The sequence below is a fragment of the Tupaia chinensis genome, unplaced genomic scaffold (genome assembly GCF_000334495.1).
Source record: "Tupaia chinensis unplaced genomic scaffold, TupChi_1.0 Scaffold000365_1, whole genome shotgun sequence".
Lineage (NCBI taxonomy): Eukaryota > Metazoa > Chordata > Mammalia > Scandentia > Tupaiidae > Tupaia > Tupaia belangeri.
In genome coordinates this window covers 2593111-2610086 of record NW_006159862.1, presented here as the reverse complement: position 1 = coordinate 2610086, position 16976 = coordinate 2593111, and the positions used below count along the sequence as shown (strand labels likewise).

General features: G+C 60.8%; 1 protein-coding gene across 2 annotated transcripts in view; it reads left to right on the top strand.

Moving 5' to 3' along the window:
* Window positions 1-624: 624 nt before the first annotated feature.
* GRAP (GRB2 related adaptor protein) overlaps window positions 625-16976 on the top strand; it is a 28453-nt gene continuing 12101 nt past the window's right edge. For both annotated transcript variants that reach the window (XM_006153192.3, XM_027773706.1), the window contains exons 1-3: window positions 625-814; window positions 11012-11109; window positions 15367-15489. In XM_006153192.3, the coding sequence (XP_006153254.1) occupies window positions 737-814; window positions 11012-11109; window positions 15367-15489 (299 nt within the window). In that variant the 5' untranslated portion in view covers window positions 625-736. The remainder of the gene's footprint in view (window positions 815-11011; window positions 11110-15366; window positions 15490-16976) is intronic.

Sequence of the window (16976 nt, the reverse complement as noted above, 5' to 3'; positions counted from 1 at the left end):
AGTGCATGCTCAGGGGCCCAAGCTCGGGCCGGCTGGAGGACTGGAGGAAGAGGGTGACGGAGTGACCACTCCCTGTGCAGGGCACCCCTCTCCGTCCGTCTCACTGTCACGTGTGCACACGCGTGTTCTGTCATGGCTACGGCCACCCTGAATGCAGCTGATGTCATCTTTATTCATTCTATCATGAATAAAGAAAGGAATTTTTCATAATTTATTTTAATCTTGTTCTTCTTATTATTTTTAATTCGTTATAGGGCACATATGTTTACAAGAGAGGGACAGATATAAAGAGAAAGGGAAAGCGAGGAAGCAAGCCACCAGGCCTGGGACTTGAACCGTGGTTGGCCACGGTCAGACCTAGCCACCACACTACCTGCTGGCCCCAAGGAAAGAGGTTTTCAAAAACGTGGAGGGCAGGTTGGCGAGCTGGCGAGCGTGGCCGGGCCCCAGGCGCATCTGAGCTGGCGGTGGCTCTGGGCATCTCTCCCGGTGCCTCGGCGTGGCACCCCCTGTGGGTACAGGCGGGCAGGCCCCTGCGGCAGGGACCGGCCGCTCACACACCCCCGCTCCGTGACTCGTCTCTGCTTCCTGTTTCTCCCATCACAGCGGCTGCTTTCAGTCTCAGCCTCAGAGGAGCAGACGGGCGCTCAGAGCAAAGGAAGCCAGCCGGGCGCAGGGGAAGCAGGAAGCCACGGCCGGCCTGTGCTGAGCCCTGCGGCGGGCCGGGGTCGGCGGAATGGAGTCCGTGGCCCTGTACAGCTTCCAGGCCACAGAGAGCGACGAGCTGGCCTTCAACAAGGGGGACACGCTCAAGGTAGGGGCTGGAGTGGGCTGAGCTGGCCCCGCAGGGCTGGGGGATTTAAGAACCGGGCCCGGGCCAGCCCAGAGCCTGGTCTCTGGAGGGCGGGTCGGCTCTCGGTCATTGGCCGTCTGATTCTGAACAAGCCATTTCCCCCGTCTGGACCCCAGTTTCTCCACCTAGGAAATGGGAAGATGGCAACATCCCTCCTTCGGTAACCCTTGGGAGGACTTAAAGAGAGATTATCCCAGTGTCTGGCAGGGGCGAAGACAATGGTTGAGAGAGTGAGAGAATGAGAGACAGGTCTCACACACAGGGTGTGAACTGGGAGAAGAACTAATATGTACACACTAACCTAGCGGGGCTGAAATGGCTGTGACGTAAGCCCCACGGATGAGCTTCCCAGCGGAGTGGAGAAAAGGGAAAGTAGAATTGGAGCATAGCTCATGGCTCCCTGTCTGGGCCCCTTTGGCGGACATGGCAGTCTTCCCAGACAAGCTGGCAGATGGCTTGGTGGCACCTCTCTGGAAATGCCCTCGGCAGACGTGTGTCTGAGAGCACAGCCCAGTGGCCAGGGTCAGATTCAGGGAACGGCCCTGCCACCGTCTCGCCCTAAGGAGACACTGAGCCCAGGCCTCGGTCTCCCCACGAGCAGTGGGCACCAGGCTGGAGGTCTCCACTCGGCCTGGCCCGCTCCTGCCCTGAGCTTCAAGCGCAGCAGGGACAGGGGCTCCCCGTCATTGTCACTGACTGTGGCCGGTCAGGGGTCCGCCCCACTTCACAGGTGGCTAGGCCGGGGCACAGGGGGCTGACACGGCTTACTTGGCATGGGGACTGACTTGGACCCCATGTCCCTTGACTGAGGGCGGCGTCAAGGAGGTTGGAGTTGGGGTCAACAGGGGCCCCGGGTCCTCGAGGCGCCTCCTTCTTTGTGCCCCGATGTCGGCACCTGGGGTCACCCGGGCTGCTGTGGACGCAGGCTGGGCCGCGGGACCGGGTAGCCAGGGCCTGAGAGCCTGGGAGGACCACGCCCAGTTCAGGGGTTGGTCACTCGTCTCTAGACCCCAGTTTGGGGTCGGGAGGGAAGAGTGGGGTCAGCTGGCTGTGGATAAGGGCAGATGGAGGAGTCCCCCAAGGCGAGGGCCGATACACCACAACACCCCTGCCCGCTGGGACCCTGTGCGCCCCTACCTGGGTCCCCACTGACGTGTGCTAAGGCGTTAGGTGACTCCCAGTGAGTTTTCAGCTGGAAGGGACTGGAGCTTACATGGCCCCTCGCCCTCGCCCCGGCCTGTAAGAGCCCTGAAGACGGCCAGGCTGGGAGCTCCAGGAGGGTGGCTGGGGCCCGGCAGAGGACAACAGGAGGGCAGGGGAAGGCCAGCTGGTGCCAGCGTGAGCCGACGCCCGGCCATGTACACCCGGGGAGGGTCCTGGGCTTGCTTCCCAAGGACTCCCTGGACGCACCGGGTGTGGAGGCTGGGTGGGTCGCGGTGTGACGGACGGTGCTGCAGGGAGTCTCTCTCTCTCTGTGGAAATTCTTTTAAAAGTTAGCGGGAACTGGAGGCTGACCCTGGCCTCGGTGGGATGCACCTCCTATCCTTGCAGGCCTGTGGGGCGGCTGTGGGGGACGAGTGGCAGGCCTCGGGACGGGCGGCCGTTCCCTGTCATGCAGCATGTGCTTCCGGGGCCAGCAAGCCCCTGCTCTGCCAGGTGTCTGAGCCGGGCACCGAGAGGGCAGCCCAGCCCCGGCCTCCCGGAGCCCACGGCCCAGAGGGTGACTGGTGTTAGGAGGCGGAGGGGTTCGAGGACGTCTACACAGGGAGTCCGAAGACAGAGTCCTGAGACTGCCCTGAACACACCGGGCGTGTGCACACCCAGGACCCGGGGCTGGCGGAGGCTGGGCATGGATCGCAGTGTCACCCCCTGGTTGGGTGCCTGTCTGTCACTCACAGAAGAAAGACAGAAAAGTTTTAAAAAGTAAAGCCTTAAAAATACCTGCTCCCAGGGACAGCAGGCGGCATGGTGGGTAAGATGGCTGGATTTCCACATGGCTGACTGCAGCTCGGGTCCTGGACCCAGTGGTTTGAAAATCATGCTGGGCATGTGTGGGTGTGTGCCCAAGATCCTGAGAGGAGAGTGGAGGAGAGACTGCAGCATGGTCATGCCCCGGGGAGTAATCTCTCACTTTCCCTGTCTCTCTCTGGAGAGCACACACACCCTATGGCAAAAACCTAAAATACTAATGGTAATAAAAACCCCTTCTCCCTGGGACCCCGAAGTTCTCTTTCTGGGGATCTGAGGTGCAATCGGGGATGTATGTGTGCTCTTCCACCAGCAGGACCCTGGGGACGCCGTGTCCCTGTCCTGCTCCTGGCACTGGGGGGCCAGCAGGGGTAAAAGCAGACGTGGCCGCTGCCCTCAGGCACCTGGCGTTCTGGGGGCGGGCGGAGCCCAGCCAGGTAGGTGAGCACCTCCCAGGCCCGGGGCGTGGGGGCGGTGGGGAACTCCGAGGAGGCCTGCAGCTGTGTCGCAGGCTGCCTGTGAAGCTGTGGCTGGCAGGTAAATCGTTCCTGAAACGTGCGCCTCTGGAAGGGTTTTTAGTGACATAAAAAGGCTCCTGATGCGACATTAAGTGACAAACGCCCGACGCGAACGTGCCTGTGCAGAGCGGGCCGAGTCACACACAGGCAGGAGGCACTAACTCCGTGCAGGAGTGAACCCAGCAAAAACGCCCCACGGCTTTGGGTCTGCCCCACAGCTTCGCGGTGGAGGGTGGCAGACCACAGGGGTGAGTGCCGTGAGAACCTCCGCCCTGGGGTCAGCAGGGGGTATAGAGGTTAAGGCACTGGATTCCCACACGGTCTACCAAGGTTCGAGTCCTGGGCCTGGCGGCTTGAAATTCACACTGCACACGTGTGCGTGCATGCCCAGAATCCCAAGAGGAGCTGGAGGAGAGGGGATTTCCATGGCGATCGCTGCAATGGCGGGTGGCCCTTCCCCGGGGGGCGGGGTCTGAGTTCTCCCCTTCCCTCTCTCTCTCTCCCTGGTAAGCACATGCGCCCTATGGCAAAAACCGTAAAACAAAAGAGAGAAAAAAAAAGCACAGCTCGGCCCTGGCAACTAGGAAAACACCAGGCGTGTGTGCGTGTGTGCGTGTGTGTGTGTGTGCTGGTTGGGTGCCTGTCTGTCACTCACAGAAGAAAGACAGAAAAGTTTTAAAAAGTAAAGCCTTAAAAATACCTGCTCCCAGGGACAGCAGGCGGCATGGTGGGTAAGATGGCTGGATTTCCACATGGCTGACTGCAGCTCGGGTCCTGGACCCAGTGGTTTGAAAATCATGCTGGGCATGTGTGGGTGTGTGCCCAAGATCCTGAGAGGAGAGTGGAGGAGAGACTGCAGCGTGGTCATGCCCCGGGGAGTAATCTCTCACTTTCCCTGTCTCTCTCTGGAGAGCACACACACCCTATGGCAAAAACCTAAAATACTAATGGTAATAAAAACCCCTTCTCCCTGGGACCCCGAAGTTCTCTTTCTGGGGATCTGAGGTGCAATCGGGGATGTATGTGTGCTCTTCCACCAGCAGGACCCTGGGGACGCCGTGTCCCTGTCCTGCTCCTGGCACTGGGGGGCCAGCAGGGGTAAAAGCAGACGTGGCCGCTGCCCTCAGGCACCTGGCGTTCTGGGGGCGGGCGGAGCCCAGCCAGGTAGGTGAGCACCTCCCAGGCCCGGGGCGTGGGGGCGGTGGGGAACTCCGAGGAGGCCTGCAGCTGTGTCGCAGGCTGCCTGTGAAGCTGTGGCTGGCAGGTAAATCGTTCCTGAAACGTGCGCCTCTGGAAGGGTTTTTAGTGACATAAAAAGGCTCCTGATGCGACATTAAGTGACAAACGCCCGACGCGAACGTGCCTGTGCAGAGCGGGCCGAGTCACACACAGGCAGGAGGCACTAACTCCGTGCAGGAGTGAACCCAGCAAAAACGCCCCACGGCTTTGGGTCTGCCCCACAGCTTCGCGGTGGAGGGTGGCAGACCACAGGGGTGAGTGCCGTGAGAACCTCCGCCCTGGGGTCAGCAGGGGGTATAGAGGTTAAGGCACTGGATTCCCACACGGTCTACCAAGGTTCGAGTCCTGGGCCTGGCGGCTTGAAATTCACACTGCACACGTGTGCGTGCGTGCCCAGAATCCCAAGAGGAGCTGGAGGAGAGGGGATTTCCATGGCGATCGCTGCAATGGCGGGTGGCCCTTCCCCGGGGGGCGGGGTCTGAGTTCTCCCCTTCCCTCTCTCTCTCTCCCTGGTAAGCACATGCGCCCTATGGCAAAAACCGTAAAACAAAAGAGAGAAAAAAAAAGCACAGCTCGGCCCTGGCAACTAGGAAAACACCAGGCGTGTGTGCGTGTGTGCGTGTGTGTGTGTGTGTGTGTGTGTGTGCGTGTGTGCGTGTGTGCCCTGAATCCCGACAGGACACAGGAAGGGAGCGGAAGGGACTGTGGTGTGACCGGGCCTTCTGGGGGTGCTTTCTCCCTCTCCCTCCCTGTCTCTGTGTCTCTCTGGTGAGAACACACGGCCTTTGGCAATAAAAAAACTGTGTTGGTAAGTAAGTGGTGGCGGGTTCTGCGAGGTGGCCCGGTGCCATCTGTGCTTTCTATTTATTTAATTTATTTATTTACTGTCTGCCTCCCCCAGCTGCCCTACAGCTAGCAGGAATTGTCCCCACGGCCAGGACCAGGGCGGGGCAGGGAGGCCCTCACTCTCAGGTCCTGTTTCCTTTGAGACCTTGATGGGATATTGTGCTCAGAGAGAAAGTGAGAAAGCGCCCCAGGGGAGACGCCCTCTGTCCTCTGTCGGGACTTTGGGGACGCGCGTACAGCACCCAGTGAGTTTCAGGTGTCTGGTCCAGGACTGAGCCACCATCGGCCATATGGGAGTTTGATGCCCCAGCCATCCTGGCCCCTGTGGCCCCTGCCTTCATTTCAGGTAGACTTTATCTTTTAGACCAGCTTCGGGTTCCAGGAAATGGAGATGAGGAGATAGACAGATTCCCCAGGCCGGCAGGTGGAGTGGTGGCTAAGGTGCTGGACTCCCCCGTGGCCAACTGTGGTTCAAGTCCTGGACCCAACAGCTTGAAAATCACGCCAGTTCATGTGAGTGTGCACGCAAAGTCCCAGGAGAAGGATAGAGGAAAAAGGATTATGGCGTGGCCGTCCCTCTGGGGGGTTTCTCTTCCCTCTCTGTCTCTCTCTGTTTCCCTCCGGCAAGTGCACACGCCTTGTGACACAAACAAACAAAACAAACAAAAGACATGTTAAAAAAAAGATTAGAAGGATTCAAGGGCCAGCAAATAGCATGGTGGTTGAGGTGCTAGACTCCAACATCGCTAACTCAGCAGTTTGAGTCCCAGATCCGGCAGCTTGAAAATACTGGGTGCACGTGTGTGCGTGTCCGAATTCCCGAGATGAGAACCGGGGAGGGACTGTGGTGGACGTCCCCGGGGGTGGTTTCTCACTTCGCCTCTCTCTGTCCCTGTCTCTCTCCAGTGAGTGCTCATGCCCTATGGCAAAAATAAAAAACAAATTAAAAAAAGACAGAGGGGTTCCCACATGCCCAGGATCTAGCTGCTCTTGTTAAGGTGTTACACCAGCAAGATACATTGGTTACAGTTAGTGAAGCAAGATTGAAGATCATTACTAACTACTGTTCATTTTTAGATGTTTTGCTTTTTTTTTTTTTTGCCATATGGCATGTGTACTCACTGGAGAGAGACAGAGAGACAGAGAGAGAGACAGAGAGAGACAGACAGAGAGAGACAGAGACAGAGAGAGTCAGTCCTTCCTTACTCCTTAAGGGGGATGGTCACACTTAGGTCACACAATCCCTTCTCCTCCATTCACCTCTCAGGATTTGGGGCACACACATACATGTGTTTTTTGTTTTGTTTTGTTTTGTTTTTGAGAGGATTTTCTATAGGGTACGTGTACTCGCCAGACAGACAGAGAGACGGAAAGCGAGAAATCACCCCCCAGGGGGGATGGCCACGCCGCAATACCTTCTCCATTCTCCTCTCGGGATCTTGTGCATGCACGCACACGCGCCCGACGTGAGTTTCAAGCCACCGGGTCCGGGACGCGAACCACGGTTGACTACATGGGAGTTTTTTTTTTTTTTTTTTTTTGCTATAGAGTGTGTGGACTCGCAGACAGACAGAGAGAGACAGAAAGTGAGAAATCACCCCCCAGGGGGGATGGTCACGCCGCAATCCCTTCTCCTCCGTTCTCCTCTCGGGATCTTGGGCACGCATGCACACGTGCTCAGTGTGAGTTTAAGCCACCTGATCTGGAACTCAAACCGCAGTCGACTACGTGGGAATCCAGCGACACAGCCATCATGCTAACTGCTGGTCCCCATGCAGTCCCAGCTGCTGGGTCTGGGACTCAAACCACACAGTCAACCTTATGGGATCCATCCGCTTTAACCTGATCAAAGTTTTCTTCCTTCCTTCCTTCCTTCCTCCTTCCTCCTTCCTTTCTTTTTTCAAGCAGTTCACCCTAGGGCACGCGCCTTCACCTCAGAGAGAGAGAGAGAGAGGCAGAGGAAACATTAGAGATCTCCCCTGGGGGGATGGCCCGGCCACACCACCTTCTCCTCCTGGGATTTTGGGCATGCACACCTGTGTGCTCAGTGTGGTTTTCAAGCCCTCAGGTCCGGGACTCGAACCGCACGTGGTCATCCAGCACCTTAACTCCACGCCACCTGCTGGCCCCAGTTTGTGTTTAAGTGTAATTATCTCTTCTTCGAGCGGGAGAGAGGAAGAGCTGCCCGGAGGGCCTCGGTGCTGAGACCTGCCCTCAGCCTCAGCCTGCCCTAGAGCAAGGCTTGAACCCTGAGCCTTCCACGTGGTCGCCTGGAGCAGCATTGCGTTGTGCTGCCGGGCCGCCGTCTGGCTCCCACTCACTTCGATTTTTTAAACTCTGCATTAACATGTTGTTGATTTCGATCCCTGAGTCTTGGAGCCCTTGACTTCTCATGTCGGATGAAGACAGAGGCACGGCGCTGGGCTCTGTGCACTTCCCACTGTCACCTCCCTGGGACCAGGCCTGCCTCCTGCTGGGCGGACATGGCCCCGTGCATGGCAGCCGCACTGCCACCGGAGAAGGGGCTCGGACAGGCCCAGACCTGGGAGCCACAGCCTCCCCGACGTCCCCAGGGGGACGGCCCTGGGCACCTACCAGCCCGGCAGACCCCTGGCTCCCGCAGCTGCGCCCTCCAGCCTGCGGCTGAGTGCTGTCATGCTCCGGTGCAGCCCGAGCCCGCCCACTTGTCACCTTCTCGGAACCTGCTGGGTCTGGGCGACCAGAGCTGCGCCCCATTGACCCCGGCCCCCACGCAGTGACCAGCACGGAGCCTGTCCCTGCCCCGCTCCACAGCAGCCAGCACCACCCCAGCGCCGGGTCCCTCTGCCCAGGACATTTGTCCCCTGTGTCCTCACACCTCTAGTTCCTTCTTATGACTCGGCTCTCAGTGCCCGTGTCACTCCCAACCGGCCACCTGCCCCGTCCAGGCACGCTGCACCTGCATTGTCACGGGGAGTGTTCTCGGCGCCGGCCACCACAGCAGGCCTCCTCGGGTGCCCACGTCTGTCCTTCCGCGGCCTGGTGCCCTGAGTGCCAGCTCCTGCCCCCCGCGTCTGTCCTCCCACGGCCTGGCCCCCCAGTGTCAGCTCCTGCCCCCTGCGTCTGTCCTCCCACGACCTGTTCCCCTCAGTGTCAGCTCCTGCCCCCCGCGTCTGTCCTCCCACGGCCTGGCCCCCCAGTGTCAGCTCATGTTCCTTGCGTGTGGCCGGGTTCAACGCGGTGCCTGGCACCCACGAGGCACTTGCGTGACCCAGTCAGGCAGGGAAGCAGGATGGGAGGACAGCCTGGAGGGGGCGCAGCAGGAGCAGAGGCCGGGTAGGCCGGGTGTGGTCTGCCTCAGAGTGGCCGTGCACCAGGGGCAGCCGGCCTCCCTCCCGAGGGAGGTCCTGTGGGAGTTCTCCTGTGAGAAGCCCCATCTGGGTTTTGAACAGTGAGCAGTAAGAATTTCACTAACGGGCAGCAGATGGTATAACGGTTACGTCGCTGGACTCCCACATGGCCGACTGCGGTTCGAGTCCCGGACATGGGACGGTGGCTTAAAACTCACACCAGGCGCGTGTGTATGCTTGTCCAAGGTCTGGAGAGAAAAATGGAGAAGGGATTGTGGCGCGGCCATCCCCCTGGGGGCGATTTCTCACTTTATCTCTCACCGTCTCTGTCTGTCTCTCTCTAACAAGTGCACACACCCTATGGAAAAAAATCCCTAAAAAAAAAAAAAGAAAAAAATTCTGCTATGGAAACCAAGGGGGACACAAGGGGGACACCCCGTTCTCTGAGTAGAGTGGGGAACGACAGGGGCGGGGTGCAGTGAGGCCATGGGCCTGGCCATGCGGAAGGCTCCAGGTTTGCGACCTGAGGCCTGCCCGAGTACGGCCGGGCATACACCCATGATCCAGGGCTGGCTGAGGTTGGGGCTGGAGCAAGGCCTGGGGCTGTCTCTGTCTCTGTGTCTCTCACTTATAGAAGAAATTATTAAGGGAGACCAGCAGGTGGTGTGGTGGTTAAAGTGCCGGACACTCCCTTGGCTAACTGCGGTTCGAGTCCCGGATCTAGTGGCTGCTTTCCCACTTTCCCTCCTCTCTCTCTCACTCTGTCTCTCTCTAGTCAAATTAAAATAAATGAATAAATAAATAAAATTGAATAAATAAATCCTTAAAAAAACAAAAAAGAAGAAGAAGAATGAAGCGGCGCCGTAGACCAGGTTACAGAGGAGGGCGTCCAGGAGTCACCGCCGCACACCACGCAGGCCAGGACGTGCCCACCTAGCAGCTGGGGAGCCGAGGCTGAGGCCCCCGAGTCAGGAGCAGGCGGGGGTGTCGCCCCCCGGCTCCAGAACGTCCCTCATATCGCGGCCGGGCCGGAGGCCGAGCCCTCGTTTTCTCCTCAGTCTGGGGGATCGTTTTGTTTTGAGCCAAAGTTTTCCTGAGTCAGCCGCCTGCTTCCGCCTGTCCTGGGGCGGCGACCTGGCCGGGCTGCGGGAATTCAGTCCGGCCTGGGCAGACGAGGGGTGCCGCCCGCGAGGACGGGGCCTCCCAGCTCCCAGCCCCGTGGGCACACCTCCCCGCGTGGCGGCCTCACGCTGGCATGCACGCCTTTGCTGCTCTCGTCAGTTTTTCTCTGGGACCGAGCTGGCACGGGGTCCCCCGGGCTCGGCCTGGGCATAGAAGGGGAGGTGGGTGGGGGTGGAACTGGGGCATCAGGGACTCCCAGACCAGCCCAGCCAAAGCCCCCATTTGGGCTCTGCCTGTCCCCTGCTGTGTGGCCTTAGGCCAGTCACCTCCCCTCTCTAGGCCCATTTTGTCATCTGCAAAATGGCATTTGAAGGATTGCATGAGATTTGGGGTGACACATGAGAATGTGCCTAGGGACTGGAGGAGAGCCCCCCAAGCTTCCTATGGCCTCTGTCCCCCCCACAGACCCCTCCCCTCTGTTCCTGCTTGCCCAGCAGCAATGACTCCCCGCCTCCACTGGGGTATTTCGGTTCCTCTTGGCCCACCTGCGGGGTGGCCTGAGGGGGATGGAAAGTAGCCGTGTGACCGAGCAGGCCGGGCTGAGGCCAGGCCAGGGCCCAGAACCGGCCTCGTCGCAGCCCAAAGGCCTCTCTTAGTTGTTCCCCGTGCCTGAACGCCCCACGAATTGTCCACACCCCTGGGCTCCAACTGCAGCTGCTGTTGAAATGCAAGTGACTGTGAGTGGGACAGGCTGGGGCTCCTGAGCTCCCGGGCGACCTCTGACCTTCACCCCAGGCTTCGTGCATGGCATGCAAGTACTGTGGGACCCCACACTCGGGGCTGGAGCTTAGGAACGAAGGCCCCAGATCTGCTCTCAAGACCCCGCCATCTGCCCGGAGCCCAGCTCTGGCCACCCAAACCCTCACCCCAAACCTCCTGTGGATCCCCGCCTGCTCCCGGGTGGTTCTTGACCACCAGAGGAGGGGATCTGGCGCCCGACAGCTGGCTCTGACTCAGCGCTTGTGACGTGGGTGGGTCCCCAGACGCCCAGCCCTCCTCTGTGAGGCCCGCGGGCCAGGGCTCGGCGGTGGCAGCTGTCCCCCTCGGAGGCTGAGCGGCGTCTCTCCTGCCCACAGGTGCTGAACATGGAGGACGACCAGAACTGGTACAAGGCTGAGCTCCGGGGTGCTGAGGGCTTCATCCCCAAGAACTACATCCGTGTCAAGCCCCACCCGTGAGTGGCCACCTCCCTGCCCCACTGAGCTGAGCTGCCCCCAAGGCTGGGACTCGGGGCTTCCCTGGGCATGGGACTTTGGGGGACCCGAGCAGCATCGGGGACCGGGCCCAGGGCCCAGGTAGCCTTGCCAATCTTGGCAGGGGCCTCTGACTGCTCCCAGAGGACGCTGGGCAGTTCTCAGCCCAGAACAGGCCCAGGCCTGGGAGAGGTGCAAGCCCAGCTGGACAGGCCTTGAAGAACAGCCAAGGGAGCCCCAAGCTGCAGCCACTCACCCAGCCGTTTACCAAGCACTCACCATGGCCCGGGCACCCCGTCTGATGCTGGAGCCACACAGAGGGCAGAGCAGCCGGCATTGAGGTCACTGACCAGGGAGGGCTTCCCAGAAGAGGTGGCAATGAGTGAGGCCTTGCAGGATGCATACGAGTTGGCGAAGTAGGAAGGGAGAAGGGCAGTTCTGAGAGGTCAGGATGAGCAGGAGAGCAGTGAGGGGGAAGCTCTGTCCTGTAGAACCGGCAGGAGGCCCTCGAATGCCAGGCCCAGGAGAGCGGGGAGCCATGGTATTAGAGTAGGGGGGCCTCGAATGCCAGGCCCAGGCGAGCGAGCGGGGAGCCATGGTGTTAGAGTAGGGGGGGGGCCTTGAATACCAGGCCCAGACGAGCGAGTGGGGAGCCATGGGTGTTAGAGTAGGGGAGGCTTCGAATGCCAGGTCCAGGCGAGCGAGTGGGGAGCCATGGTGTTAGAGTAGGGGGGGCCTCAAATACCAGGCCCAGGCGAGTGAGCAGGGAGCCATGGTGTTAGAGTGTGGGGGGTGCTCGAATACCAGGCTGAGGTGAGCGAGTGGGGAGCCATGGGTGTTAGAGTGGAGGTGGGCTCAGCCGGGTGGAGCCAGGTGACAGGCGGGGTAGGCTGGAGGGCAGGCTGGGAGCCGTGACAGACATGCAGCTGTGGGTGGAAGGGGGAGGGAGTGCAGGGGCAGGGCGGGGCCTCAGGGTATTTCCTTTTTATCTCTGAGTTATTTCCAAAGCTGCACCCCCTCGGGCTTCCTGTGCGGAGTGCAGTCCTGTCCCACCCAGGTCCCAGCCGCTCCCAGCCTCGCCCAGGGAGGCCATGGTCTCAGTCGCCACCCTGGGCTGCTGTGTGACACTGGGCAGGTTCTGCCTCCTCTGGGCTCAGTCTTCCCATCATAAAAGGGAGCGCAGAGAGGGAGATAGCGAGGACGGCCCAGGGCCACAGCCCGACCAGCTCCCGGGCTCCTGAAGGCAATGGCACTCCCAGAGGACAAGGCCAGGGGTGGCTGGTCAGGGAGGGCTGTCGGAGGAGACGGCCTGGCCAAGGCAGAAGGCTGGGGGCCTCTCGCTGCCTGGGGGGCCCGAGCAGAGGGAGAGGAAGCTGACAGGCGGTGGTAACTCCAGGCCCGCCTGCCTGGGCAGCGGCTGACAGGCGGTGCTAACTCCAGGCCCGCCTGCCTGGGCAGCGCCACCAGGACAGCTGGGAGCAGGGAGCGTGCCAGCCGTGGTGCCCCTGGTCAGCTCTGGCTGCCGTGTCTGAGATGGTAGGATGGGGCTCGCTCAGGCCCCGGACCGAGCAGCCTGGGGCTGTGCCCAGGTGTGTCCTCAGCCAGCCTCCGCACCCGCCCTGTCCCCAAATAGCTGGGGAAATCCACCTGACTCACCTAGAAGGCCCAGGGCATGGGGGCTGGGCCCCGGCAGGCCTCAGGTCTCCACCAGGCCCCTCCTCCTTGAGCCCCGAGTGCCCGCCGTTCCCCCGCCTGCCCCTGTGAGCCAGGCACAGTGCAGGCATGGCACCCCTGCAGCAGGGTCCTGGAGGCACCTGGCCCAGCAATACGGGCAGTGGGAGTCAGGGAGGGCTTCCCCAAGGGAGGGCAAGGCCCACTGGCTTGGACTTTGGGGTAGAAGTTTGCAGAGAGGGCCATTCTCCCGAGAGGAGAATGGAGGAGAAGGGATTGCGGCGTGGGCATCTCCTCTGGGGGGTGATTTCTCACTTATCTTTCTCTCTGTCTCTCTCTTTCTGGCGAGCGCACGCGCCCAATAAGAAAAAACCTCTCCAAAAAAAAAAAAAAAAAAAATCACAACAAATAAATAATTAAAGGTTAAAAAAAAGAAGTATGCAGAGGGGGCAGAGGACGGGCCCATCAAGGGAGGTGGGGGCACTTCACAGTAGCGGCAGGGGGGACGCACACGCCACCCGGTCATTCTCCCAAGGCCCTGAGTGAGACCTGTCAGCACTGCCTGGCAGAGGACGGAGGTGCAGAGTGGAGCGACTGGTCCAGGTCACACAGCCGGGCAGGAGGAGCCGTGGGAGTGCAGCTGCGTGGTGTGGGCCCGGGGAGGGCAGGGGGCGAACCCAGGAGAACAGCCGTGGGGCTGGGGGCGTCTGAGGACAGGGACTTGCTGTGCAATCTCTGAGGGGCTCCTGTCCCTCTCTGGGCCATCAGTACATGGGGACAGTACCAGGCGGCCTCCACCTGGTGGATGAAGCCGGTGTGGGGAAGAGCTGGCTCGGGCGTCTCCTCCCACACCTGAACCAGCCGCCCACGGGGCCTCCTTGGGTGAGGCTGCAGTCTCTGAGGGCGACAGCGCCCACAGACTGGGCCTCCTGTGGGGGTTGTGGGTTGCTCAGAGACACCTGGCCTCTCAGGAAACTCCCGCCCAGGGCCTCGCGGGGCTCAGCTCTGACAGGATGGAGCTGGGGCTTCCTGGTAGCAGGGCTCACAGAAACTGCCCTGCCTGCTCACCCGACCGGAACCTCCAGGCGTCTGGGGGCTCTGTCTTTGTGTTTTTCTTTCATACCAGAGGCCACGTGTGCCTTTGAGAGACGGACAGACAGACAGGGGTGGGTGCCTGGTCATGCCACAGTCTGCTTTCCTCCATCCCATTAGGTCCCAGGTCTGTGCACACGGATCGCGGTGTTTCCAAGCTGCCAGGGCTGGGACTCAAACCCTGGCCAGCCCTGTGGGGTCTGGCTATTGCCAGATGAAGGGCCTACACCCCCAGTCCAGGGACCCAAAGCAGGTCCCACCCCTTGCCACTCAACAAAACACAGAGAGGTGGGGCCAGCAGGTGGTGTGGTGGCTAAGACTTTGGACTCCCACATGACTGACCACGGTTCGAGTCCCAGACCTGGCAGCTTGCTTTCTCTCTTCTCTTGCTCTTTCTCCCTTGAGTCAGCAAATACCTTTTAGCAAATTAAAAAGAATTAAATTAAATATGCATTATAAAAATAATCCAATATATGTTATTTAAAAATGACAACAAATAAAACCACAGAGAAAGCAAAACCGTGGATGAGGGAGGACAGGGGGTTTTGTCTGCCCGGCCACACCGGGAAGATGCGTAACACCACCTTCTCCCGGCTGCCCGGCCCCCGCTGACTGTGGGGAAGGGAAGCGGGCCCCTGGGTCTCTTACAAGGACACCAGCCACACCTGTGAGGGCTCCTGGTCACCGCCCACAGGCCCCACCACAGAACCCTGGACCGAGCAACTTAAAACTCACGCCGGGCGCGTGTACGTGTGTGCCCAAGATCCCGAGAGGAGAATGGAGAAGGGATTGCGGCGTGACCATCCCCCCTGGGGGGTGATCTCTCGCTTCTGGTTTCTCAGTCTCTGTCTCTCTGGCAAGTACGCACGGCCTATCACAAAAATCAGTCAAAAAAACTTTTTAAAAAGGTTTCTTTCTTCTATGAGTGACAGAGAGAGAGTGACAGAGAAACAGAGAGAGACACAGGCCCCTCCAACGGGGTCTTCCTGCCACCCTCCACTCCAGTTTCAGCTGGCCCGGGTCAGGGCCCCGAGCACGGCCAGCGTCCAGGGAGGCGCCACTGTCCAGCCCCCCAGTGGTGGGTTCTTTAAAGTCACAAAATACAAAAATAGATGACAGTGGGCCAGCCGGTGGCCAGGTGGTCGAGTCGGCCGGATGCCACATGCTTTCTCACTTTCCCTCTCTGTCTCTCTCTCTGGTGAGTGCACGCACCCTGTGGCAAATTAAAAAGAGAGAGAGGAAGAAAGCAAAAGGGAAAGGAAGCAAGACCAAGAGGAGGACTCTACCCTCTGACATGGAGAGGCTAGCCCGAGGCTGGCGGGCTGCGGCCGGAGCGTCTGTTTCACGCGGTGTTCGCGGGCGCCAGGGCGGTCCAAAGGCTGAGCGCCGGCCTCAGCGTGTCCCCTCTGGCCCCTGGTCTCTGCATCGGGGTACGGCGATCGCGTCCCCCGCATCAGGACGGCCTCTCTCGGCAGGTGGTACTCCGGCAGGATTTCCCGGCAGCTGGCGGAAGAGATCCTGATGAAGAGGAACCACCTGGGCGCCTTCCTGATCCGCGAGAGCGAGAGCTCGCCGGGGGAGTTCTCCATCTCCGTGAAGTGAGCCCTGTCCCCAGGGTGGGCGGTGCTCGGTAGGGAGCAGGGGGTGCTGTCTGGGCACCCCGGGGCTAGGCCGGCTGTGCAAGGCCTCGTGGGCTGGGCCCAGGGGTCCAGACTCTATCCCCTGAGTGGTGAGGAGAGCCTGGGGGTGAGGCAGCACCCAGGGCACCACCAGGATATGCCCCAGAGAGGGTCCCACTCCATGGTGGTGCAGCGGAAGGCATGGACCCGGAGGCCAGGCTGCCTGGGTTCGAATTCTGGTCTGCCAGGTCCTGGCTGTGTGAACTTGGGCCAGTCGCTTGACCTCCCTGTGCCTCATATGTAGCATAGATTTTGGGGGAGAGTAACAAGTCGGTCTACTTAATGCCATGAGAACAGGGCCTGGTACTGAGGCAGGGCGGCCACCACGCGGGGTCTGGGGACAGGGCGTCACCTCTGTCGTGCCATGGCAGCCCCTGCAGAGCACAGAACCTGAGACCAAGGCCAGAGTGGGGAGACTGAGGAATCCCGGCTGCAGGGAGTGCAGGCTTAGGTGGGTGTGGGGGGCGGGGCCGGGCCCCTGGCTGGGCTCTGTCTGTCCGTCCTCATGTCCAGAAGAACATCAACTCCGGGACCGCCCAGGCTGCCTAGGCCCCGGGATGAGGAGCTGGGAGGACAGGCCTCCAGGCAGCAGGGACAGCAAATGCAAAAGCCCTGAGGTAGGACCGCGCTTGGGGTGCGCGGGAACCCAGAGGCGGTGGCAGGACTGGAGCAGAGTGAGCAAGAGGCAGCAGGTGGGGCCTCAACTGGGAGAGGAGCAGCCAGATCACAAGGGGTGTGGTGGCCCAGCAGGGAGGCTGGCTTTTCTCCCAGAGCAATGGGGAGCGTGGAGGGTCTTGAGCAGAGGAGAGGTGTGATGGGGCGGCATTTCTAGCAATGGCTGCTGTGGGCAGGAGGGACTGCCATGGTGAGCATGGCAGCAGGGAGGTCAGCGAGGGGCCAGGTAGGAGGTGATGGCATCTGGGGCTGGCAGGGGCCCCTGGGCGATGAAGAGACACGGCTGCATCAGGAGGGGGTGTGATTCTCTGCGGGGCTGACCCGGCAATGCCAGCTCTCAGGGCCGCTGTGGGCCCTGGGCACAGAGCCCGGCGGGCAGAGCTGCCCCCTGAAGGAAGGACCCAGGAGCATGGCTGCTCGGCTTCTGGGAGAAGGCGGCTCCGCCGGGATCCAGGGGCTCTGTGGGTCCCCTGTGACAGCTGAGCTGGGCCTGGTGTGAGGCCCCGAGTGTGCCGGGGTGCTGGTGTCTCAGACAGGCAGAGAGGCAGACTCGGGGACTGCGTGCTGTGCTGGGGCGGCCTGCACCGGCTGGGCATGATGTCCACGGGCGGGCTCCCGGCTGCAGGAGGCACCCCGATGGCTGGGGGACAGCGGGGTGCTGTGTGGCCTGTGGCTTGTCCTTTGTGGGGATTTTTTTGTCCACCCCCTGCTGCGGGGGGGCAGCGCCCCTT